This window comes from Natator depressus, chromosome 11 (genome assembly GCF_965152275.1).
Source record: "Natator depressus isolate rNatDep1 chromosome 11, rNatDep2.hap1, whole genome shotgun sequence".
NCBI lineage: Eukaryota > Metazoa > Chordata > Testudines > Cheloniidae > Natator > Natator depressus.
In genome coordinates this window covers 628,278-655,116 of record NC_134244.1, presented here as the reverse complement: position 1 = coordinate 655,116, position 26,839 = coordinate 628,278, and the positions used below count along the sequence as shown (strand labels likewise).

At 50.8% G+C, this 26,839-nt stretch overlaps 1 protein-coding gene across 5 annotated transcripts in view; it reads left to right on the top strand.

Moving 5' to 3' along the window:
* Nucleotides 1-26,474, top strand: part of LOC141995684 (uncharacterized) — a 49,327-nt gene extending 22,853 nt beyond the window's left edge. For 2 of the 5 annotated variants that reach the window (XM_074966957.1, XM_074966958.1), the window contains exons 2-3: nucleotides 3,993-4,764; nucleotides 22,486-26,474. In XM_074966957.1, coding sequence (XP_074823058.1) covers nucleotides 4,049-4,764; nucleotides 22,486-23,239 — 1,470 coding nt within the window. In that variant the 5' untranslated portion in view covers nucleotides 3,993-4,048 and the 3' untranslated portion in view covers nucleotides 23,240-26,474. Of the gene's footprint in view, nucleotides 1-3,989; nucleotides 4,765-22,485 lie in introns of all 5 variants that reach the window. The other 3 variants (XM_074966956.1, XM_074966959.1, XR_012641390.1) reach the window with 2 other exon arrangements.
* Nucleotides 26,475-26,839: the final 365 nt, after the last annotated feature.

Here is a 26,839-nt window from a genome sequence, read left to right as displayed (position 1 = left end):
TTAAGTAACACTTACATTTGCTGTTCAGGTGTTTGAAAGTTAACTTTTCTTGTCTGCAAAGTAAACACTGACAGTTTTATCTGTTTGAATAATCAAAGTGGTGCTTTCTGTGCCTTCTTCGTTGCAAAGATTTGAACTGCTTCCTGCTGCAGGTCCACAATCTGGGCCAGCTCATGCTTTATTGAGATGGTTGCAAGGCCAACCAGCCTCTCCTGTGTCATTGTGGAGCGTAGATGTGTTTTTATTAACTTCAGCTTGGAGAAGCTGCGTTCTCCACGGGCAACTGTGACAGGAAGTGTTAGAATCAATTCTGAAGCACTTAGAGGAGAAGAAAGTGATCAGGACGAGTCAGCATGGATTCACCAAGGGCAAGTCATTCCTGACTAATCTAATTTCCTTCTATGACGAGATAACTGGCTCGGTGGATGAGGGGAAAGCAGTGGACGTGTTGTTCCTTGACTTTAGCAAAGCTTTTGACACGGTCTCCCACAGTATTCTTGCCAGCAAGTTAAAGAAGTATGGGCTAGATGAATGGACTATAAGGTGGATAGAAAGCTGGCTAGATTGTCGGGCTCAACGGGTAGTGATCAATGGCTCCATGTCTAGTTGGCAGCCGGTATCTAGCGGAGTGCCCCAAGGGTCGGTCCTGGGGCCGGTTTTGTTCAATATCTTCATTAATGATCTGGAGGATGGTGTGGATTGCACCCTCAGCAAGTTTGCAGATGACACTAAACTGGGAGGAGAGGTAGATACGCTGGAGGGCAGGGATAGGATACAGAGGGCCCTAGACAAATTGGAGGATTGGGCCAAAAGAAACCTGATGAGGTTCAACAAGGACAAGTGCAGAGTTCTGCACTTAGGACGGAAGAATCCAATGCACCGCTACAGACTAGGGACCGAATGGCTCGGCAGCAGTTCTGCAGAAAAGGACCTAGGGGTGACAGTGGACGAGAAGCTGGATATGAGTCAGCAGTGTGCCCTTGTTGCCAAGGCGGCCAATGGCATTTTGGGATGTATAAATAGGGGCATTGCCAGCAGATCGAGGGACGTGATCGTTCCCCTCTATTCGACATTGGTGAGGCCTCATCTGGAGTACTGTGTCCAGTTTTGGGCCCCACACTACAAGAAGGATGTGGATAAATTGGAGAGAGTCCAGCGAAGGGCAACAAAAATGATTAGGGGACTAGAACACATGACTTATGAGGAAAGGCTGAGGGAACTGGGATTGTTTAGTCTGCGGAGGAGAAGAATGAAAGGGGATTTGATAGCTGCTTTCAACTACCTGAAAGGGGGTTCCAAAGAGGATGGATCTAGACTGTTCTCAGTGGTAGCAGATGACAGAACAAGGAGTAATGGTCTCAAGTTGCAGTGGGGGAGGTTTAGGTTGGATATTAGGAAAAACTTTTTCACTAGGAGGGTGGTGAAACACTGGAATGGGTTACCTAGGGAGGTGGTGGAATCTCCTTCCTTAGAAGTTTTTAAGGTCAGGTTTGACAAAGCCCTGGCTGGGATGATTTAGTTGGGGATCGGTCCTGCTTTGAGCAGGGGGTTGGACTAGATGACCTCCTGAGGTCCCTTCCAACCCTGATATTCTATGATTCTATGAATAAGATGATATGTAACAGTCAGCATGGATTTGTCAAAACAAACCGTGTCAAATCAACCTAATATCCTTCTTTGACAGGGTAACAAGCCTTGTGGATAATGGGGAGGCAGTAGATGTGGTATATCTGGACTTTACTAAGGTTTTTGATACTGTCTCACGTGACCTGCTCATAAGCAAACTAGAAACATAGAGCCTAGACAAACCTACTATAAGGTGGGTGCACAACTGGTCGGAAAAGCATACTCGGAGAGTAGTTATCAATGGTTCACAGTCATGCTGGAAGGGCACATCAAGGGGCTCTCGCAGGAATCTGTTCTGGGTCTGAGTCTGTTCAACATCTTCATCCATGTTTTAGATAATGGCATAGAGAGTACACTGATAAAGTTTGCAGATGATACCAAGCTGGGAGGAGCTACAAGTGCTTTGGAGGACAGGATTAGAATTCCAAATGATCTGGACAAACTGGAGAAATGGTCTGAAGTAAATAGGATGAAATTCAGTGAGGACAAATGCAAAGTACTCCACCTAGGAAAGGACAATCAGTTGCACACATACAAAATGGGAAATGACTGCTTAGGAAGGAGTATGGCAGAAAAGGATCTGGAGTTATAGTGGATCACAAAATAAATGAGAGTCAACAATGTAACACTGTTGCAAAAAAAGCAAACATCATTCTGGGATGTATTAGCAGGAGTGCCGTAAGCAAGACACAAGCAGTAATTCTTCCGCTCTACTCTGTACTGATTAGGCCTCAAGTGGAGTATTGTGTCCAGTTCTGGGCACCACATTTCAAGAAAGATGTGGACAAACTGGAGAAAGTCCAGAGAAGGGCAATAAATATGATGAAAGGTCTAGAAAACATGACCTATGAGGGAAGATTTAAAAATTTGGGTTTATTTCGTCTGGGGAAGAGAAGACTTGGGGGGAGGCATGCTAACCGTCTTCAAGTATGTAAAAGATTGTTATAAAGAGAGGAGTGATAAATTGTTCTCCTTATCCACTGGGGACAGGACAAGACAAGAAGTAATGGGTTTAAATTGCAGCAAGGAAGATTTAGGTCAGACATTAGGAAATAAACCTTCCTAACTGTTAGGGTAGTTAAGCACTGGAACAAATTACCTAGAGGGTTGCGGAATCTCTGTCCCTGGAGGTTTTTAAGAGCAGATTAGACAAACACCTGTTAGGGAGTAGATAATACTTAGTCCTGCCTAGTGCAAATTGATCACTTTGGCAACGCAGGTCTGTCCGCTGATCCCCTACTCAGAGTAGGTGTGTCTATGCAAATAGTTTGCTCGTGAGGTCTTTTCCCCCAGTTTATCACTAGCTGTCACGGGAGAGTGCATTCAGACCCTGTTCACAGCAGCATCCCTATCCAGCAGGGGTGGGAATCCTGGTGGGCAGTATGGTAACCCTGGTGCAATGGTGACAGCTCCTTTCATCTCTTGGGATGCCTGGTTGCTCGTGGCTGTCCATCTGAACGCTGATCCTTCTCTGTTCCTCCATGCAGTGGGGCAGCAATCAGCAAACCCCTGTACATACCTCCGGTAGGCAAGAGGCAATCACCATGAACCTCTGTCATTGGGGCGCATCCTGGGGTCCTGGCCACTCTGCTATTGCAGCCACCTTTTCGGAGTCAGTGGAGATTGTCCCTAGAACAAGTTCTTAGGGGTTTCCTTTGGAAGAGCTTGCACTTTTCAGGGAAGAGTTGTAGGTTTGCTCGTTGAAGCTGCTCCAGCACATGGACCAGGATGTCGCATAAGTGCACTTGACATTCAACAGATGGCAGATTCCCCAAGACGTGCTCCATTAGCTGCTGAAATATAGCTGGTACATTGCACAATCCAGACAGCATTATTAGCAACCTGCCACAACCCCAGACCTGGGGGAAAGATGGTCTTTACACAGGCAGACTCTTTCAGCTTGATCTGCCAGGACCTGCTCTGGAAGCCAGTGAACAGAACTACTGGGAGCTTTCTAATGCTTCCAGTGGTCTGGAAGAAAATATAATTCCTGGCAAAATCTGCAGTTAACACAAAATTGGTGGCATGGTAACTAATGATGGGGACAGGTCAGTTATACTGTCTGACCGGATCACTTGGTAAAATGGACTTATTTGAACAACATGCGTTTTTAACACAGCCAAATGCATTATCATATATCTAGAAACAAAGAATACTTGTCACACTTATAAGAATACTTGGTTTCCATCCTATTCTCCCAGACCCTCAAAACTACACCCACCTGCAGCCCAGCCAGTCGGGGAGGGGAAGTCCATTACAGTATCTTCTTACAAAAGACTTGCCAAGATTAGGCTTAATCAAAATGCGTTAGAGGCTCTGGCTGGGAGTGGCACTGTAATCAAGGCAAATGTTCTGTGTTTTAGCAGGGATCTCACCTGGAAGTCGCTTGTGACTGAAGTGCACGTCCTACATCTGTGCGAAGATGAGTTTCCTGGAAATAGTGTGCAGCAATGCAGGAAATGAAAAAACATGCTGCAGTCACACAGAATACAGACATCCACTGTTCTTAGCGCTAACAAAGGAAAAGAGAAGAACTGCAGAAGCAGCAAAGCAGAGTGTACTGGAGATCCTGAGAGATACCCTCAAGAAGAATCAAGTCCTTGTGGAAAAGCCTACGGAGTGGCTTCTCCGTAACAATGGAGATCCCAAGTTCTGGATGCTGACAGCCGAGTTGGTTAGAGACCTCATCTCAGTGCTTGAGGCAGTGACGTTTATGGAGGACCTTTCTGAAAAGAATATTTTTGCAAGAGTTTATCCAAAATCTGAAGACAAAACCATTTATTTGGGCCCACAATTCTGGGAGGCTTCTAAACATCTTGCAAAAGATTCCCAGCTGGGAATGCTAATCCACGAAGCATCTCACTTCCTGCGTACAGATATCATCACTTATGAGGATGTCTCTGTTGATCGCAGAGGGCTGATGGAAACAACTAATTCAATGAGTCTGCATAATGCAAACTTTGTTCCACTTTCAGGAGCAGTATTAAATGCTAACATTGAATACGTGTTTGAACTTACCCTAAATCACAAAGGAAAATACGAGAATGCACAATACTCGTGTTGTGGGGAAATAGCAAGGAATTCAGTCTGTGAGAAAGCTGTGCCTGCTGAATTTTTCAGTAGCCTTTTCAATGGAAGGTAAGCAACTCTCATTTCCAGTGCGCTCTCTTGCATGTAGGTTCCCTCACTGCCCCTTCCCTCCTGAACCTAATGCCTTGAATGTCACAAGTGGCATTTTAGGACATGCCCGTTTGTTTTCTGTGTTTGTGGACCTGTCAAAGGGGAGTCCTTCCCCAGCTGGAAGGCCAGCAAATATTCCCATTCCACAGAGATCTCTTCTTGGCCCAATACTATTCAGTCTCTTTCCCAGTGGTCTGAAAGAAAATGTAGGTCAGTTATACAGACTTGGTAAAACGGACTCATTTGAACAACACGCGTTTTAACACAGCCAAATGCATGATCATATATCTAGAAACAACGAATACAGGTGTCACGGATCCACAGGTCCAGTGCTCTCGCACAGCTCTGGAAGAGTCCCTGGGAGGACCCCTCAGTGTGTCAGCCCCCTTAGGGTCACACTCAGTGGCGAGCTGGAGCCGGTTCGCACGAACTGGTGGTTAAATTTTGAAGCAGTTTTAGATCCGGTTGTTAACCCGCTTCCCTGCAGGGGGCGCTGAGCCTTTGCGGGGCTCTGGCTGGGAAGTGATGTAATTCCTCCTCTGGCCACCGGGGGCGCTGCGCTCAGGAGCCATGTGGGCTGCTCCCCTGGCCCTGGGCACGAGCCCTGGTGCTGCTGCTGCTCCCCCGACCCCTGGGGCTCCCCCTGCTGCCTGGGGGGTCCCCGGCTGCTCTGCTGGGCCGGGGCTGCGTCCTGCTGCTTGGGCTGCTCCCCGTGAGCGCCCCCCACCCTGCCCTGCAGCCGGCCCCCTGCCCACAGCCAGCCCCTGCACCCCCTGCCCTGCCCGCAGCCAGCCCCCGTCTCCAGCCACCCCGCACCCCCTGCCAGCAGCCACCCCCGCACCCCCTGCCCTGCCCGCAGCCAGCCCCCGCCTGCAGCCACCCCCGCACCCCCTGCCCTGCCCGCAGCCAGCCCCCGCCTGCAGCCACCCCCTGCACCCCCTGCCCTGCCCGCAGCCAGCCCCCGCCTCCAGCCACCCCCTGCACCCCCTGCCCTGCGCGCAGCCAGCCCCCGCCTCCAGCCACCCCCTGCCCGCAGCCAGCCCCCGCCTGCAGCCACCCCTGCACCCCCTGCCCTGCCCGCAGCCAGCCCCCGCCTCCAGCCACCCCCTGCACCCCCTGCCCTGCCCGCAGCCAGCCCCCGCCTCCAGCCACCCCCTGCCCTGCCCGCAGCCAGCCCCCGCCTGCAGCCACCCCCTGCACCCCCTGCCCTGCCGCCAGCCCCCGCCTGCAGCCACCCCCTGCACCCCCTGCCCTGCCCGCAGCCAGCCCCCGCCTGCAGCCACCCCCTGCCCTGCCCGCAGCCAGCCCCCGCCTGCAGCCACCCCCTGCACCCCCTGCCCTGCCCACAGCCAGCCCCCGCCTGCAGCCACCCCCTGCACCTCCTGCATCCCCTGCCCTGCCCGCAGCCAGCCCCCGCCTGCAGCCACCCCCTGCACCTCCTGCACCCCCTGCCCTGCCCGCAGCCAGCCCCCGCCTGCAGCCACCCCCTGCACCCCCTGCCCTGCCCGCAGCCAGCCCCCGCCTGCAGCCACCCCCTGCCCTGCCCGCAGCCAGCCCCCGCCTGCAGCCACCCCCTGCACTCCCTGCCCTGCCCGCAGCCAGCCCCCGCCTGCAGCCACCCCCTGCACCCCCTGCCCTGCCCGCAGCCAGCCCCCGCCTGCAGCCACCCCCTGCACCCCCTGCCCTGCCCGCAGCCAGCCCCCGCCTGCAGCCACCCCCTGCACCCCCTGCCCTGCCCGCAGCCAGCCCCCGCCTCCAGCCACCCCCTGCACCCCCTGCCCTGTCCGCAGCCAGCCCCCGCCTCCAGCCACCCCCTGCACCCCCTGCCCTGTCCGCAGCCAGCCCCCGCCTCCAGCCACCCCCTGCACCCCCTGCCCTGCCCGCAGCCAGCCCCCGCCTGCAGCCACCCCCTGCACCCCCTGCCCTGCCCGCAGCCAGCCCCCGCCTGCAGCCACCCCCTGCACCCCCTGCCCTGCCCGCAGCCAGCCCCCGCCTGCAGCCACCCCCTGCACCTCCTGCACCCCCTGCCCTGCCCGCAGCCAGCCCCCGCCTGCAGCCACCCCCTGCACCCCCTGCCCTGCCCGCAGCCAGCCCCCGCCTGCAGCCACCCCCTGCACCCCCTGCCCTGCCCGCAGCCAGCCCCCGCCTGCAGCCACCCCCTGCCCTGCCCGCAGCCAGCCCCCGCCTGCAGCCACCCCCTGCACCCCCTGCCCTGCCCGCAGCCAGCCCCCGTCTCCAGCCACCCCCATACCCCCTGCCTCCAGCCAGCCCCTGCCGCACCCCCTGCCCACACCCCCTGCCTCCAGCCACCCCTGCACCCCCTGCCCTGCCCGCAGCCAGCCCCTGCCGTCTCCAGCCAGCCCCTGCCGCACCCCCTGCCCTGCTCGCAGCCAGCCCCTGCCGCACCCCCCTGCCCGAAGCTAGCCAGCCCCACACCCCCCGTCTCCAGCCAACCTCTGCCGCAACCCCCTGTAGCCCTACCTGAAGCCCGCCAGCCCCACACCCGCTGCCTCCAGCCAGCCCCTACCTCCAGTGAGCCCCTACCCTGTCTCCAGCCAGCCCCACACCCCCTTGCCTCCAGCCAACCCCACACCCTCCTGTCTCCAGCCAGCCCCACACCCCCTTGCCTCCAGCCAACCCCACACCCTCCTGTCTCCAGCCAGCTCCGCACCCCCTGCCCTGCCCGCAGCCAGCCCCGCACCCCCTGCCTCCAGCTAGCCCTGCCCCATGCCCCTGTCTGCAGCTGGCCCCACGTCCACTGGTGCCCTGCAGTTCCCAGGGCAGTAACCCTGCACACCTGCTTCAATGAGGGGGGCAGGGAGTAGCTGGGACCCACCCACGTGCACACTCTAGGATGACCAGAAAGCAAGTGTGAAAAATCAGGACGGGGTGGGGGCTAATAGGAGCCTATATAAGAAAAAGACCCAAAAATCGGGACTGTCCCTATAAAAATCGGGACATCTGGTCCCCCTAGCACACACCCAGGGCATGGCAGGGCCCCACACCTGGGAAACAGAGCTTGTTTCTTGCTCAGGCCCATCTTTAAAAAAAAAAAAAAAAAAAACTTTAGGCAGAGTTAACACACACCTGTATTTTCCCGGCCTTGTCCGGCTTTTTGGTTCTTAAATCACCATCTGGGAGGAATTTTTAAAAATACAGACGTATGGTAACCCTGTTGGTACAAAAAATACATACTGTGGCACATCCCTTAAGCCAGAACTTTTTATAGGGAACCGGTTGTTAAGATTTTGGAAGCTCATCACTGGTCACACTCTCTCACGGGGGTAAGCCACCTGGCTTCACCACCTCCTGGGCCCAAACCTCAGAGCCTTCAGCACCCCTGGGTCATGGTGTGAGCTCCCCTCAGTGAGTCCACCTGAGTTGGACACCTGCAGGAGACTTGCCCACCTAAAGGGAGCACTGCACCCCCGGTTTCCTGACTCTGCAGTGACTCTCCGACAGCGCTGTGACTGCAGGAGGGTTTATTAGAGGTCAGGAACACGTCGTAGAAAGTCCTTAGTTAACAGAGAACAGAAAGTTACAGCAAAGTCCATCTGGGACAGGCCCAGATCCCCGACCCCTCTTTAGTCCCAAGTTCAGAAGCTTCTCTCCTGCTCACACTTAACAACCTCACCCCAGTTCTTTGTTCTCCAGCTGGTCACACCCGGCTGGCCTTCTAAGGAGGGTGAGCCATCCATGGTCATTTGTTACTAGGTGCCAAATGTCCAGGCAATTGGAGGGGCCATTGTCTTCTGGGACTCTCCATGGGCCCCCAGGCCCCAAGCAGCCAGGCATCGGTCATGCCTGTATCTCTGGGTCTCTGCAAAGACTAAACAACCTTTTCCCCCACCTGATTAAGCATGCACCACATGGAGAAACTGAGGCACACAAAATAGTCATTCAAAATATTATGAAATTCCTGGTCCATCACAACTCTTCCCTCTTTGAGGCCAAACTGAGCCAGTGACCTGGGGAAGTTCAAACCCATCAGTGTTACCCATAGATGCCACAGCATCTTTCCCATTTCCTTGGCAGTTGTTCTACCAGGCACTTTCAAGATTCCTTTAGCACCCTGGCTAGTCTATCACACTTACAGTTTACAATGCACAGTTCAGAGCAGTTTCACATCCTCTCTTAGGTCTGGTCGGTTCGATGGCACTTGCAGGGCACACATGAGGAGCTCTCATGTAGCCTCCCAGCCCTTGTGTGACCCCAAAACCTTTGGCCTGCCACTGTCTCCCCCTCGTCTGCCAGGGAACGAGGAGGACAGTGAGCCCACACTCCTCCACGAGTCAGTCATTGTGGCTACAGCCTAGGGTGTCCTGACTCCTAGGCTGGAATAGGAAGTGAGCCCTTGAACACTGGTATCCCAGGGGCTCTGGTATCCCAGGGTTTGGTGAGGTTGGCATGAGGTGAGGTGCCCCTGCACATTGGCAGACCCTTTCTGGAGTTGTGTCCCAACCCCATGGCTGTGCATATGCCGGGAGCCCAGCTCCCCTCTTGGAATCAACTTGTTGCCCTCACCTGCAGGACTAAGTCCTCTCTTGACCCCCCTTTCTGGAAGGCTGCGATTTGGGCTCTCTTGGTTAAAAGAACTCACCATGGCCATGGCCACACTCTGACCAGGCGTCTCTGGCCTCTCTCACCCCTGGACAAGGCACAGGGAAGGGGGAAGCAGCTGGACGGGTGCTGCAAGAACAAACACGTTTGGCAGCTGTCCTCCCCTGCCCATGTCTCTCCACACGTAGCTGGGGCCTCAGCTACCACCGTGCTCAGCTCTGCCCCCCAGCAAGGGTAGACAGTGAGCTCACAGCTTGGGTCATAGCATCACAGCCAACGTGAGTCCCATCTCCCCATCTCCCACTCAGATCCAGAGGTCTGCTTACAGAGAGGCAGGGGTGTTGACCTTAGCCGCTCTTCCTGTGTGTTACTAGCCAGGGGCGAAATGCCCTCCTCCCTGCCAGCTGGGCCGTTTGGATGTTCACTGTCCCCTTCAATCGGAACCTTCCGGCTTCCTGCATTCAAATTCTTGGCCGTTACAGATGCAGGGACTGGATTCTGTCTTAAAGAGATCCAGTCATTTCCCAAAAGTATGTCAAAGCTGATTCCGTCTTAAGTGCAGAGTCCTGCACTTAGGACGGAAGAATCCCATGCACCGCTACAGACTAGGGACCGAATGGCTCGGCAGCAGTTCTGCAGAAAAGGACCTAGGGGTTACAGTGGACGAGAAGTTGGATATGAGTCAACAGTGTGCCCTTGTTGCCAAGAAGACCCAATGGCATTTTGGGATGTATAAGTAGGGGCATTGCCAGCAGATCGAGGGACGTGATCGTTCCCCTCTATTCGACATTGGTGAGGCCTCATCTGGAGTACTGTGTCCAGTTTTGGGCCCCACGCTACAAGAAGGATGTGGAAAAATTGGAAAGAGTCCAGCGGAGGGCAACAAAAATGATTAGGGGTCTGGAACACATGACTTATGAGGAGAAGCTGAGGGAACTGGGGATGTTTAGTCTACGCAAGAGAAGAATGAGGGGGGATTTGATAGCTGCTTTCAACTACCTGAAGGGGGGTTCCAAAGAGGATGGATCTAGACTGTTCTCAGTGGTGGTAGATGACAGAACAAGGAGTAATGGTCTCAAATTGCAGTGGGGGAGGTTTAGGTTGGATATTAGGAAAAACTTTTTCACTAGGAGGGTGGTGAAGCACTGGAATGCGTTACCTAGGGAGGTGGTGGAATCTCCTTCCTTAGATATTTTTAAGGTCAGGCTTGACAAAGCCCTGGCTGGGATGATTTAATTGGGGATCGGTCCTGCTTTGAGCAGGGGGCTGGACTAGATGACCTCCTGAGGTCCCTTCCAACCCTGATATTCTATGATTCTATGATATCTTGGAGAACCCCAACTACAGCCTCCCCCCTTCCCTGATGCTTCCTGTGTCTGCCTAGGGATCTGAGTCATCAGCAGGGCAAATGACTTCATATTTGGGACCTTCACCCAAGTTACACAGCCCTTCAGCATTTGATGGGGTTGCACCACACAGAGTTTGACAAGGGTTCTCTATGTCCCAGAATCTCTCCACCCCATGAATGCCTCCCTATTGACCACCACCTTCTGCTCCCACTGGGGATTGATATGTGCGAGCCCAATAGGGAACACCACCACGCTCTGTGTCCCTGAGGAGCTGGCTGGGTGACTGCTTTCCTCCGAAAGGTCAGTCACATAGTTTATTCCTGGAGGCTGCTTTCCTGGTCAGACAGAGCCTGAGTTAGTCCTTCTGTCCTCGACATTCACCAAGTTATCCCTTCAAGGGTTCTGTTTGGCCACTATTTCCTTAACCTTTAGGTATTGCACCCATTTATTCCCTTTTTGTCCACAGTAATTACATCTCAGGTCTCTGAGGTCCCTTGGAGGAGGTCTGCCCCCCCCCTCCGGACACTCCCCTAACTCTGGGTTTGCCTGAGTCCCACTTCTGGGATGCCTCCATGGGTTCCCCTTCCCCAGACCCATGCTTTAGCCTGTCCCCTTTGGGTCTATTCTCATACCCTGACCTATTGTCCACAAACTCATCTGCCAGCTGGCCTGCCCTGCGCAGATCCTTGGGTTTCCTGTCCACTAACCACATTTTCAAGTCATGAGGACAGATCTCATACAACAGCTCCAACCCAATCAACTTATACAAATCCTCCAGTGCAGTGACCCCTGCTCCTTCCCCCATTTGAGGAGAGATTCTCCCAGCAGGGAAGCGACTTCCAAGTCACACCCGGGGTCTTTTGAACACCCTGAAACCTTTTCCTATACACCTCAGGAGTCAATTCAAACTTAAGCAGCAAAGCTCTTTTGAATAATTCATGGTCCCTAGTATCTACTCCATCCATCTAGCTGTATGCCTCTATGGTTTTGGGACCAAGGGGGTTAGACAGCGGAGCCGATCCGCAGGATCAGCCTAGTTCAAATCACAAACCTTCCCAAAGGCAGTGAGGTAGGCATCTATATCCCCTCACCCAGGGCCGGCCCACAACATTTTGGCACCTGAGGCGGGGAGCTCAAATGATGCCCCCATGCCCCCTCTCTTGGGCCAACACTTTGAAAGGTCTCAATTCTGCCTTCTTCCTGTTCTACTCCTCTCATGGTCCTGCTCTGCCACCTACCCCAGTAAAGGGGAACTAACAACTTAAAATGCCTTGTTCACAAATTTTAAGTAACACTTACATTTGCTGTTCAGGTGTTTGAAAGTTAACTTTTCTTGTCTGCATAGTAAACACTGGCAGTTTTATCTGTTTGAATAATCAAAGTGGTGCTTTCTGTGCCTTCTTGGTTGCAAAGATTTGAACTGCTTCCTGCTGAAGGTCCACAATCTGGGCCAGCTCATGCTTTATTGAGATGGTTGCAAGGCCAACCAGCCTCTCCTGTGTCATTGTGGAGCATAGATGTGTTTTTATTAACTTCAGCTTGGAGAAGCTGCGTTCTCCACGGGCGACTGTGACAGGAAGTGTTAGAAGTACGCGCAGAGCAACAAAAGCATTTGGAAAGAGGGTGGTCATCTTATTTGTGCACATATGTTCCAGAACAGCCTTTGGAGTTGATCCTGCTGAAATGTATCTTGAAAGGGCTTTCAGTTCATCACCCAAATCACTCTCATCAATATCGCGCATGTCATCATGCGTCAACACCATCCCTAGTGCCTTGCATTGCTAGTGTAGGGCTTCTTCAGGTATCGTGAGGAGTTTTGGAATATCATACAACATCCCAAATATACTGCTGTGTTCCTTGAGCTGCATGAAATGTTCTTCAACCGACTGTATTGCACAATCTAGCACCTGGTTAAAGAATTCAACTTTGAATTGTTGTTTGGGGTCTCTTATGGGATTATCCCGTGCCTCGTATTCAAAATGTCGCCTTCTTCGGTGACTCTTGTACTCTTGAATGGGTGGGAAAAATCGCTTCAGTGTGGAGTTCCTCTGCCAACTTCTGTGCACTCTTCAGAAGGTTTTGAAATCCCTCATCTGACCGGTAAGACGGTAGGTCTGACTTTGCTTTGTCCACTTGTTCCATTGCTCCAGATACACCAAGGTCAACACCTTGGAGTCTCGTGCTTACAACATTTATTTCGAACAGTATGTCAGGCCACAACACTAAGCCACACAGAAATGTGAAGTGATGTATGTTTCTGGTGATTCCCTTTCCCTCTGCTACTGTTCTCCCACGAACAGTTCCTGTCACAGCGTTATCCTCCATAATGGCAACTATGGCATCATCTATCTTCCCAATTTGGTGTTTGATAGTTTTTATCACCTCCACTCGACTCTCCCATCGTGTGGCACTCAGTGGTTTCAGTGTCAGAGAGGATATTCCCAGATGTTGCTTCAAAATTTGCCATTGATGAGTTGATGCAGAAAAAGATACATCGATGCTTTGAATTACATTCAAAAATTCAGCAGCCTCATTAGAAGCTGCTGCTGCATCACTGACCACCAAGTTCAGGGAATGAGAACTGCATGGGACAAAAAAAGCTCGAGGGTTTAACTCTCGGATCCGTGTCTGCGCTCCTCTGTTCTTTCCTCTCGTGTTGGCACCATTATCGTAGCCCTGACCTCTCCTGTCAGCTATCGCAATTCCCGTCTCTTCCAGCTTTTTAAGAAGCACATTTGTCACACCAGCTCCTGTAGCATCATCAATGTCAATACATTCTAGGAAATGCTCTGACAGACACCATTGCAGGGACATTGTCACTCGGTTCTGTTGTTGTTACAAAACGCACCATTAAAGTCATTTGTTCCGTATGGCTGATGTCAGGTGTGCCGTCCAGAATAACAGAGGAATATCGTGCTGATGTCAGATCTGCCACAATCTTCTGTTTGACTTTTGTTGCCAGTAACTGTATGATCTCACTGTGAATTGTTTTCCCAAGGTAGTGGTGTGTGTACGTGTCTTGGGTGGTGACTCTTCTTCGATGCTCCTGGAGTCCAGCATCAAACTCTGCCATCAGCTCCACAATTTTAAGGAAGTTTCCATTGTTTGGCACATACAGCTGATCTGCAGTGCCACGCAGGGCTAGGTTTTGGGTCGCAAGCATTCTCACAATGACAATGAGTCTTTTCAGAACATTCGGCCAGTAAAGAGACTCTGATGCAATCTTCTCTTGATGCTGATCATCTATGGTGGCCTTTAACCTTAGTCTCATCTCCGGCTCTTTCCACCTGTGGAATGTTCTCTGGTGATCTGCTGCCTTCTCATGGCATGCCAGATTTCTAGCCAGATTTTTCCAGTCTTTTCTTCCTGTAGAACCCAATGTGGCTGGAACATTAGACTGGAAGAGTTTGCAACAAAGACAGTATGCAGCATTCTGGGTTTTTGAGTACATAGGCCATAGCCTCCCCACTTTGTCACCATTGGGGATTTCACGCTAGTAAGGTGTTGGATGGAAACTTCTATTTTCATTGTCTTTGGGGAACATGAAGTTTTTCACTTGCTGTGGCCCATGCAGTACAAGGAAGTCCCTCAGGCTACTGGTCAAGTGGGTCCGCAGTCCTGGATCATCTAGACTTAAGGAACTAAACTCAGCAGCAGCTGTTTCTTGCGCCTCCACCACACTCTTCTCTGATCTACACTTTTCTTCAGGAATGTGCAGGGTTACATCCATTTGAGATGGAGATATGGATGCTGCAGTAGCTGCCCGGTCACCTGCACTCTGACTACCTGGAAGATCAGGCATCTCCTCACCACTCACATCCTCCCTGGGGCCGGAAGGCTCATCGTGAACATGTGTTCTGCGGAAAAGGACCTAGGGGTGACAGTGGACGAGAAGCTGGATATGAGTCAACAGTGTGCCCTTGTTGCCAAGAAGGCCAATGGCATTTTGGGATGTATAAGTAGGGGCATAGCGAGCAGATTGAGGGATGTGATCGTTCCCCTCTATTCGACACTGGTGAGGCCTCATCTGGAGTACTGTGTCTAGTTTTGGGCCCCACACTACAAGAAGGATGTGGATAAATTGGAGAGAGTCCAGCGAAGGGCAACAAAAATGATTAGGGGTCTAGAGCACATGACTTATGAAGAGAGGCTGAGGGAGCTGGGATTGTTTAGTCTGCAGAAGAGAAGAATGAGGGGGGATTTGATAGCTGCTTTCAACTACCTGAGAGGTGGTTCCAGAGAGGATGGTTCTAGACTATTCTCAGTGGTAGAAGAGGACAGGACAAGGAGTAACGGGCTCAAGTTGCAGTGGGGGAGATTTAGGTTGGATATTAGGAAAAACTTTTTCACCAAGAGGGTGGTGAAACACTGGAATGTATTACCTAGGGAGGTGGTAGAATCTCCTTCCTTAGAAGTTTTTAAGGTCAGGCTTGACAAAGCCCTGGCTGGGATGATTTAATTGGGGATTGGTCCTGCTTTGAGCAGGGGGTTGGACTAGATGACCTTCTGGGGTCCCTTCCAACCCTGATATTCTATGATTCTATGTATCTCAGGAGAGCTCCTTCCTGCTTAGATAGAAAAGCTTCCTTTGTTTGCTTTCTTTTTCTGAATGCTGCCCCAGAGGAGCGTTTTCTTCTTTCACTCATGGCTGCTGTTCTGGGCCAGCTATAGTGGCTCTCAACACTCAGTTGAAGGGGACAAATAAGCAGGCTGGTAGCAGGACCTGAGCGAGGGAAGATATCAGCGTCTTAAGGGCCTCACTGGCTACTACTACTTCAGTTGACTGCCTGTTCTCCTCAGGTGGGTTCAGGGAATCAGCAGGAAACAGGAAGCTCCCTGAGAAGCTGTGGTTAATCAGTCCAGACTCCTGGGGTGCTAGAGGGGTACATAAAAGGCTCCTCCTCCTCTCTCTCCCTGCAGATCCTGCTGCTTTCTGTTATTCCCGCTCCCCTTTTCTCCTGCCTGCCTCTTATGTCTCTTGTGCCCTCCTCCCTCCAGCCCAGCACTCCCCCCTCTCTCTGCATCTCGAGCAGAGAGAATACAGATTCGCCAGCAGCAGACCCCATTTTCTACACTCTGGGTCCTAGTGGCGCCCTCCCCCCCCGGCCCCCCCCACTCTGGCACCTGAGGCAGCTGCCTCAGTTTGCCTCATGGTAAGGCCAGCGCTGCCCTCACCCCCCACCCCTTTAAACTGGGTCAGCAATTCCGTATCTAGGCTCCCTGCAGAACTGGCATCCTGGGGACTTTCCCCACTCACCCCTCAGTGGGGCCTCTTGCTCCTTGGCTGCTCCAGCTTCTGCTTCCGCTGCTTCTCCTCCTGCTTCCACTGCTCTGCATGGTCCTCTAGCTCCTTCGCTCTCAGCTCCAAATCCCACCACTTCCAATCTACTGCTAGGGAATTAGGTCATGAAGACCCCCTGCTGGACTGGAAACTGGGTCTTGTGGACACCCTGTTGCTGCTTTGGCTGCTGACTTTGCTGCTCCCAGACTCCCTTGAACCCCAGCTTGGGCCTGGAACCTGCTTCTTTGACTGGTCATCCTTCTCCAGCCATGCAACCACCTGCACCTTGTTGAGCTTCCCCTCACTGAACCTCTCACTCTGCTCAGGTTTGCAATGCTCTTCTTAGGGAGATGGTTATAGGCCATTTTCCCGCTGTTTCCTTTAACTTCCCTTGTTTTACTGCTGCCAATCACCTACTCCAAGACACTACTGGTGCCTTCAGCAGCCAACCACCTACCAGGTGCATTCGCCAGCCATCCTCTGCTACCACCTCTCACAGATCCACAGGTCCGGTGCTCTTGAACAGCTCTGGAACAATCCCTGGGAGGACCCCTTCAGTGTGTCAGTCCCCTTAGGGTCACACTTTTTTACCAGGGTAAGCTACTTGGCTTCCCCAGCTTCTGGGTCCGAACCTCAGAGCCTTCAGCACCCTGGCTTCACGCCATGAGCCCCCCTCAAAAAGTCCACCTGATTTGGACACATGAAGGAGACTTGTACACCCAAAGGGAACAATGCATCCCCAACTTTCTTACTCTGGAGTGACTCTGAGCCAGCGAAGTAAAAGCAGAAGCATGTTAGATGTCTGGAACGCAGCGTAGAAAGTCCTTAGTTAACGTGGAGAACAGAAAGTTACAGCAAAGTCCATCTGGGTCAGACCCAGAAGCTTCTCTCCTGCCTCCAGCAGCCCCCCCGCCACTCAACAACCGCACCTGGCCCTTCCCCAGTCCTTTATCCTCCAGCCGGTCACACCTGTCTGGCTGTCTAAGGAGGGTGAGCCATCCATGGTCATTTGTTGCTAGGTGCCAAATGTCTGAGTGTAGTGGGGTGGTTACCCTGCTCCTGGGATAAAAAGGAGTGAGAGCAGCTGAGGGAGTAGCTGTCCACAGGTGTGGCAAGCTCAGTCAGGGCACAGCTGGCCCTGATAAGAGGGCTGTGGGTAAGGAGCTGTGTGAGTCCCACTCCAGCCCTGGAGTGAGAAGGACCTAGCTGCCTGGGAGAGACAGGGTACCTTTGGCAGAGCAGTGCTGGGGAAGGGCAGGCATGGCTGGGGAGCTCTGGCCTGGCGAGTCCCCAGGCTGAGGCCTGGCAGGAAGGCCTAAGGAGGTACTGGGGCTGCAGGGAGACAGCTGGGCTAGAAAGGCAGCAGGTCCAACCCCCTCGCCAATGATGAGTGGCCATTGCAGACTGCAGTTTGCCCCAGTGAGAGGGGGCTAGATGACGACTGGCAGTAGCCACTGAGGCAAGGTGGGCATAGGGGGTTCCCCTGGGAGGGGAGACCCAGAGTGTGGGGGCACTGCTGTGGAACAGCACCCCAAGGTAAGGGGTACCGGGGTCCGGGAGGGACACAGGGCCAGAGGTGGTGGAGACGAGGAAGCAGGTACCAGTAGGGAGAAACCGGCCAGCAGGAGGCGCTCCGAGGCTGGAAAGAGCTAATTCCCAGACTGACCAGCAGGAGGTGCCATGCCAGTGAGTCGGCGATCTGCTACACCGAACAATTGGAGCGACCATTGTCTTCTGGGACGGTCCATGGGCATGGAGCCCCAGGCAGCCAGGTGTCAGTCAGGCCTGTGTCTTTGGGTCTCTGCAAACAGTAAACAACCCTTTCCCCCACTTAGTTAGCCCTGCAACACATAGGGGAAACGGGGATACACACAATATTCATCCCACTCCATCACAACGGGTCACACATACAAGATGGGCAACTGGATGTACCCTGGAAAGCACCAACACTGAAAGAGATTTAGAGGTCAGGGTGGACAACCAATATCACAGTGAAATTCTTAGGAGGCTCAATCTCATTAATTTATCAAAGAGAAGATTCAGAGGTGACTTGACCACAGCACATAAGCACCTACACGGGCACAAGAATTCAGATAGGGAGGCACCCAAACAGCCTTACCTCTTCCCTATAACAATGCCACACAATAAACTGATTTCTAAAGACATTTAGATAGTTTTCATTCTTTCCTCCTGGAATACAGGGCAGCACTAAGGATGCTTAGGTCCATATCAGTGCATTTCCAGACCTTATCAGACATCTAGATTTCTTTTAACTTTCAGCTTAACTCTCAATTTCATAGAATCATAGAATATCAGGGTTGGAAGGGACCTCAGGAGGTCATCTAGTCCAACCCCCTGCTCAAAGCAGGGCCAACCCCAACTAAATCATCCCAGCCAGGGCTTTGTCAAGCCTGACCTTAAGGCAGACCTCTAAGGAAGGAGATTCCACCACCTCCCTAGGTAACGCATTCCAGTGTTTCACCACCCTCCTAGTGAAAAAGTTTTTCCTAATATCCAACCTAAACCTCCCCCACTGCAACTTGAGACCATTACTCCTTGTCCTGTCATCTGCTACCACTGAGAACAGTCTAGATCCATCCTCTTTGGAACCCCCTTTCAGGTAGCTGAAAGCAGCTATCAAATCCCCCCTCATTCTTCTCCTCCGCAGACTAAACAATCCCAGTTCCCTCAGCCTCTCCTCATCAGTCATGTGTTCCAGTCCCCTAATCATTTTTGTTGCCCTCCGCTGGACTCTTTCCAATTTTTCCGCATCCTTCTTGTAGTGTGGGGCCCAAAACTGGACACAGTACTCCAGATGAGGCCTCACCAGTTTCGAATAGAGGGGAACGATCACATCCCTCGATCTGCTGGCTATGCCCCTACTTATACATCCCAAAATGCCATTGGCCTTTTTGGCAACAAGGGCACACTGTTGACTCATATCCAGCTTCTCGTCCACTGTAACCCCTAGGTCCTTTTCTGCAGAACTGCTCCCTAGCCATTTGGTCCCTAGTCTGTAGCGGTGCATGGGATTCTTCCGTCCTAAGTGCAGGACTCTGCACTTGTCCTTGTTGAACCTCCTCAGATTTCTTTTGGCCCAATCCTCTAATTTGTCTAGGGCCCTCTGTATCCTATCCCTACCCTCCAGCGTGTCTACCTCTCCTCCCAGTTTAGTGTCATCTGCAAACTTGCTGAGGGTGCAATCCACACCATCCTCCAGATCATTTATGAAGATATTGAACAAAACCAGCTCCAGGACCAACCCTTGGGGCACTCTACTTGATACCGGCTGCCAACTAGACATGGAGCCATTGATCATTACCCATTGAGCCCGACAATCTAGCCAACTTTCTCTCCACCTTATGGTCCATTCATCCAGCCCATACTTCTTTAACTTGCTGGCAAGAATACTGTGGGAGACCGTGTCAAAAGCTTTGCTAAAGTCAAGGAACAACACGTCCACTGCTTTCCCCTCATCCACAGAGCCAATTATTTCGTCATAGAAGGCAATTAGATTAGTCAGGCATGGCTTGCCCTTGAGGAATCCATGCTGACTGTTCCTGATCACTTTTCTCTCCTCTAAGTGCTTCAGAATTGATTCCTTGAGGATCTGCTCCATGATTTTTCCAGGGACTGAGGTGAGGCTGACTGGCCTGTAGTTCCCAGGATCCTCCTTCTTCCCTTTTTTAAAGATGGGCACTACATTAGCCTTTTTCCAGTCATCCGGGACCTCCCCCGATTGCCATGAGTTTTCAAAGATAATGGCCAATGGCTCTGCAATCACATCCGCCAACTCCTTTAGCACTCTCGGATGCAGCGCATCCGGCCCCATGGATTTGTGCTCGTCCAGCTTTTCTAAATAGTCCCGAACCACTTCTTTCTCCACAGAGGGCTGGTCACCTCCTCCCCATGCTGTGCTGCCCAGTGCAGTAGTCTGGGAGCTGACCTTGTCGTGAAGACAGAGGCAAAAAAAGCATTGAGTACATTCGCTTTTTCCACATCCTCTGTCACCAGGTTGCCTCCCTCGTTCAGTAAGGGGCCCACACTTTCCTTGACTTTCTTCTTGTTGCTAACATGCCTGAAGAAACCCTTCTTGTTACTCTCAACATCTCTTGCTAGCTGCAACTCCAGCTGTGATTTGGCCTTCCTGATTTCCCTCCTGCATGCCCGAGCAATATTTTTATACTCTTCCCTGGTCATTTGTCCAATCTTCCACTTCTTGTAAGCTTCTTTTTTGTGTTCAAGATCAGCAAGGATTTCACTGTTAAGCCAAGCTGGTTGCCTGTCATATTTACTATTCTTTCTACACATCGGGATGGTTTGTCCCTGTAATCTCCATGAGGATTTTTTAAAATACAGCCAGCTCTCCTGGACTCCTTTCCCCCTCATGTTATTCTCCCAGGGGATCCTGCCCATCAGTTCCCTGAAGGAGTCAAAGTCTGCTTTTCTGAAGTCCAGGGTCTGTATTCTGCTGCTCTCCTTTCTTCCTTGTGTCAGGATCCTGAACTCGACCATCGCATGGTCACTGCCTCCCAGGTTCCCATCCACTTTTGCTTCCCCTACTAATTCTTCCCGGTTTGTGAGCAGCAGGTCAAGAAGAGCTCTGCCCCTAGTTGGTTCCTCCAGCACTTGCACCAGGAAATTGTCCCCTACACTTTCCAAAAACTTCCTGGATTGTCTGTGCACCGCTGTATTGCTCTCCCAGCAGATATCAGGGTGATTGAAGTCTCCCATGAGAACCAGGGCCTGCGATCTAGTAACGTCCGTGAGTTGCTGGAAGAAAGCCTGATCCACCTCATCCCCCTGGTCCGGTGGTCTATAGCAGACTCCCACCATGACATCACCCTTGTTGCTCACGCGTCTAAACTTAATCCAGAGACTCTCAGGTTTTTCTGCAGTTTCATACTTGAGCTCTGAGCAGTCATACTGCTCCCTTACATACCGTGCTACTCCCCCACCTTTTCTGCCCTGCCTGTCCTTCCTGCACAGTTTATATCCATCCATGACAGTACTCCAGTCATGTGAGTTATCCCACCAAGTCTCTGTTATTCCAATCACATCATAATTCCTTGACTGTGCCAGGACTTCCAGTTCTGCCTGCTTGTTTCCCAGGCTTCTTGCATTTGTGTATAGGCACTTGAGATAACTCGCTGATCGTCCCTCTTTCTCAGTATGAGGCAGGAGCCCTGCCCTCTCGCGCACTCCTGCTCGTGCTTCCTCCCGGTATCCCACTTCCCCACTTACCTCAGGGCTTTGGTCTCCTTCCCACGGTGAACCTAGTTTAAAGCCCTCCTCACTAGGTTAGCCAGCCTGCTTGCGAAGATGCTCTTCCCTCTCTTCGTTAGGTGGAGCCCATCTCTGCCTAGCACTCCTCCTTCTTGGAACACCATCCCATGGTCAAAGAATCCAAAGCCTTTTCTCCGACACCACCTGCGTAGCCATTCGTTGACTTCCACCATTCGACGGTCTCTACCCAGGCCTTTTCCTTCTACAGGGAGGATGGACGAGAAAACCACTTGCACCTCAAACTCCTTTATCCTTCTTCCCAGAGCCACGTAGTCTGCAGTGATCCGCTCAAGGTCATTCTTGGCAGTATCATTGGTGTCCATGTGGAGAAGCAGGAACGGGTAGCGATCCGAGGGCTTGATGAGTCTCGGCAGTCTCTCCATCACATCGTGAATCCTAGCTCCTGACAAGCAGCAGACTTCTCGGTTTTCCCGGTCGGGGCGGCAGATAGATGAGTCAGTCCCCCTGAGGAGGGAGTCCCCGACCACCACCATCCGCCTCCTTCTCTTGGGAGCGGTGGTCGTGGAACCCCCAACCCTAGGACAGTGCATCTCATGCCTTCCAGTTGCCGGAGTCTCCTTCTGCTCCCTTTCCTCAGATGTATCATCTAGTCCACTCTCCTTGGTTTATAACTTGTTTTGGGAATAATTACAACCTCCCTGTAATGCTTTTACCCTTAAAATTCCTGATATGTACCCTCAACCTTACCTCAGATAAAAATTATCTGTGAATATAGATAAAGAGATCATCCTCAATTAAATTAGATAGGATACAACATTTGAAAGGGATATAAACCCTCCTGCTTCAGGGGATGAGCCAACCACTAACTGCCTGGGAGAAGGTAGAAACTTAACCTCTGGGCAGTTTATTCCACAATTTTCTCTTTCGGGTGTTTTGCCCTTCCTGTAAAACATCTGTTTGTGGTCCCTGTTGGAGACAGAATACAAGTCTTCTGCACATGTACCATCGATCTGATCTAGTGTGGCAATTCCTATGGTCCTAAGTTAAATTCTGGGTGTTTACCTACTGAGGTTCACCTGTCACCAATGCACACTCGTCACCAAGGACCAAACTCAGCCCTGGTGTAAGTGGATGCAGCTCCCATGGAAGTCAATGGGAGCATGTCAAGACTGCACAAGAAGGTGCAGGAGCAGGGATTTTAGACCTGGAGACTAATTTTTCCTTTTTTTTCTTTTCTGTCAGTTTGTCAATAAGTCCAGACATTGAAAAAATACTGAAGGAGTCATTATTGCCAGCAACAGGCAGAGTGACGAGACTCTTAGATGAGCTTCGGGAAATTGCAGATGCTATTGACAAGATCCACAAAGGAGCGACAATAGCAAGCATTGCTGGAGGGACAGTGGGAATTGCCGGGGGGATAACGACCATCGTAGGCCTCTGTCTTGCTCCTGTTACATTTGGAGCATCCCTGATAGTCTCTCTTACGGGGTTTGCTGTTGCTACAGCAGGGGGATTGACCAGTGCAGCCGCAACCACCACAGATATGGTGGCAAGTAAAGTCAAGAAGGAGACAGTAGAGAAGCTCTTACTGGAGTGTCAGTCCGAGCTGGAACATATCAAAGACTATACAGAAAGCATAGCTGAAAAAATCCAAAGATTGATAGATTATGAAAATAGTGGGTTTGTGTTTGCATTCGCACAGATAGGGTCAGGGGCAGGACGAACTGTTCTTAACACCTTAAAAATAGTCAAAGCTGGGCAGCTCCTGGCTACTGCTGGTAGAATTGCAAGATTTGCAGGAGCTGCTACCCACATTCTAATAGCTGTCACCCTGGGGTTAGATGTTTTCTTTGTAGCAAGGGATTCTATGGAACTCCACAAAGGCGCAAAAACGGAGCTGGCAGCTAAAATCCGAGAAGCCGTCAATGAAATAGAGCAAGTGATTGGCGAAGTCAACGAAATGTGCACGGCCCTAACCGCAGGTACACAAAAGTAAATATTGGGCAAAAATCAGCGGCTCAGTCCTGCAAGATGCTGAACGTCCATCCCCACTGCCTTCCACAGGGATTGGAGGGATTCAGCACCCCACATCATCCTGCTCTTATGCCTAGCAAAAGTGACGTTCCTATAGAACACTCCCACTCCCGGTACCCAGCCCCCACACTCTTTATTTAGTCACAGGCATGATTATTACATGTCACGTAGATTATTAAAACAAGGCCTAAAATTACTCTTTGAATTTCATAGTAGCTGCAGTGGTTAAAGAATTTTTCCACAATTAGAATCGTAACAGGGGTGCACAGAGCATTCTGTAGTTAAGTTCCAGCTTCCTTTTCAACCTCATTCTTTCCCCAGGACAGGTTTGTTTGTTTTTTTTGCAGCAAATTCTGAACATTTCCATTTTTTTTGTTCAAATTTGGCTTGCTTTGTAGATCTCATTGAGAGTTAACAGCCAGGTCTGAAGAAAGTAAATTATACTGTCTTAATGTTATGACCATTTAACATAGTTCATAATGCCCAATAAGATGTTTTATTCCCTTAAAGGAATTACCATGCAGTCAACTCACTGAGTGGATTTTTCAGACAAGAGCTTAAGCTGAAATCTTGCCTGCTCTGCCTGACTGTTAAAGAGAGCAGATGATGCCTCTCATAAGTAGCTGTTTGCCCAATGCCATTGTACAAACGTTTACTTTGCTCTTGTGCAATGTCCTGAGGGCCAGCTTGCTGCTGCCCTCGAACCAGAGGCCACTGCAGTTCAATGGTTCTGCACTTAAACAATGTAAACTGCTTCAGGACGAAATAAATCATATGAACATAAATATTACTGTAACTCTACTCAGGTAGAAACAGTTGAACCTGGATGGCTGCTTTAGGGCTTGATCCAGCACCGAGCACTCTGGTCCAGGGATGTCAGTGGGACCACATGGATCCTGAAAATTAAACACACACTTGAATGCTTTGTTGGATCAGGATCAGAGCGCTCTGGAATGAGCCCTTGCTGAGAAGCCTGTCAAGGAAATTGTTTTATCCTGACAATAGCACAACTTCCAGCTAAAGGGAATTAATTTACCCTATTGCCAAGTAGTTAAATGGAGTTCAAAAAGGAATTTAATAGTGTGAAATTCTATGTTCTGGTCTTTTAATACACCTGTTGCCAAATAAAGATGAAGGACCTGATCTGAAGCATGTGGCTTGGTTTTTAAGCCTTAATGAGCTTTATAAATGAGTCAGATACATAGTGTCTTTGAGGTCTCCCCAGCTTTCTTCCTCCAGTTGTACCTTGCTCATGAGGTGCAATGAGGCACTATGCTACTGAAGGCATAAAACCATTGTGTCTCCAGGTGGCTAGGAGACTGTTCCAGCCGCGTGGATCGTGACCTGGCCTTAGTAATACAAGACACTGTCACCTCTCGGATGGATACAGCAATGCAGTGTACCTGGGCATGAAACCTCCAGCGGTCACGAAACTCCAACTAGGACAGAATGCTGCAGCCCATCTCCTCAGCACTCCACAGGCACAGCACACCTTCCCTCCGTTCCTACACGGGCTTTCCGTAGAATGTCAAATCAAGTTCGAGCTCTCGGTCCCTATATTCGAAGCGTTCCACAGATGGGCCCAAGGTGTCTAAAGTAGCCTAAAGCTCCAGGACGAAGACCATGATTGACAGCTTTGCTTCTCTGGCACAATGGAGCTCCCTGCCATACGGGTAAAATGTATCCTGCAGGAGACAGAACTTTCTCAAGGGCTGGTCTAAGACTGTGGACTGAACTCCAGCAGGAACTAAGGACCATCAGAAACCTCACCACCTTCTACTCCAAGTGCCAGGCACACTTTCCCCCTGTAAACGGCAGCAGACAGCACACAAAAATATAGAACCTTATTTTTAAATCCACATGCAATTCTCCCTTGGGGAGAAGATAAGAGGAAAAAAGAGCCACACGTGACAGACGCCTGTCGCGTCACTTGGTGCTCTTTTGGAAGGCTCTCAAATAGTGCTGTGATATGGATAGTATTAGAACCTGGAATCATGGTCTTGATCACCTGTGGTCTTTAAATCTCTCATGGCAGCCATTAGGGTGTTTCAGCCAAACTCAGTCTCTAAAAATGCTGTCTCCCCTGTTCCTCCTGCAGCTGCCGTTAGACGTGGTGTTCTTCACTTTGGGCCCATCGCAGCTGCATGCTATCAGTCAGCGTTTACATTTGGCCCCAGTCACAAATGAAGGAATCTATTCATTACTTAGATTTGTAACATAAAAAGGCACCATTTACTGTTTGTGTGTATGTAGCGGCCACTCCCCCCCTCCAAAAAAAAAACCATCCTCCCCTGAGAGCCAATAGGTGGAACTTTTCCCACAAAGCCTCCAATCGCTATAAATATTTGCCCTATCAGGCACCACTCTTTTCAGAAGCTCAGGCAAAAAGAGGGGCCCTGCTATGGTCCCTGAAGCTCAGCAATCCCTGAACATTTCAAACCAAGGGCACAAGTTTGTTCTACAACCTTCAGCATCTGCCCAAACCAAATCACCTCAGAAAGTGTGACTGCTTCATTTTTAACACACATTATTTGCTGCCAGGAGTTTTGATCAAATTAACCAGTGATCAGCCTGAGAGGAGGAAGCTTGTGTGACACTGCACCCCATATTCATCATAGTGGTATGATTATGACATAATTATGATGCATTTTGTACACAATGTGTCATGTGGAGTGTCATTGGAAAAGTTATGACTTGCTGAATATCATTATCCTATTTGTGTGCATGTATCATTTTTTGTATCTGAAGTTATGAATGTTGACTATGTATCTGTATTTCAAATGTAGTTACACGTGAGTAACGCCCACAACTAGCCTTTCTGGTGCAACAATGAAGAAGCCAGACAGTGCCAGTGGCTCATCAACAAAGACAAGAGACCATGGAAGAGCTTGGCCTTCCTGGGAATGTTTCAGCCAGCCTGTAACTAATGGCTGCCATGACTCAGCAAGGGCATGTGACCAAACCACATGACACTGAACTCCATTTTGATACCTGTATTTGTCCACAAATGGGGCTTGGAACAAAGGGCTCCCGCCATATGGAAAAACTATATAAAGTGGGGAGTGACATCCTCTTGGGGCATCAGTCCCCACACAAGAGAACTCCTGGAAACACCTGAGGAACAAAGACTGAACTGGGGGACGTGCTGGTCACAGGCTAAAGGTATATGGAAACTTGGTGGACTGCTTGTATCAGTCAGGGTGAGAAATTGCTAATTTAAATCCTATCTATCTAGTATGTTAAGCTTAGTTTGCGTTTTTGTTTATTTGCTAGATAATCTGCTTTGATCTGTTTGCTATCACTTATAATCACTTAAAATCTTTCTGTAGTTAATAAACTTGTTTTATCTTAACCAGTGTGTTTTGCGTGAAGTAGAAGCATTGCCAGCAGATTGAGAGACGTGATCGTTCCCCTCTATTCGACATTGATGAGGCCACACCTGGAGTATTGTGTCCAGTTTTGGTCCCCCTGCCACTACAGAAGGGATGTGGACAAATTGGAGGGAGTCCAGCGGAGGGCAACAAAAATGATTAGGGGCCTGGGGCACATGACTTATGAGGAG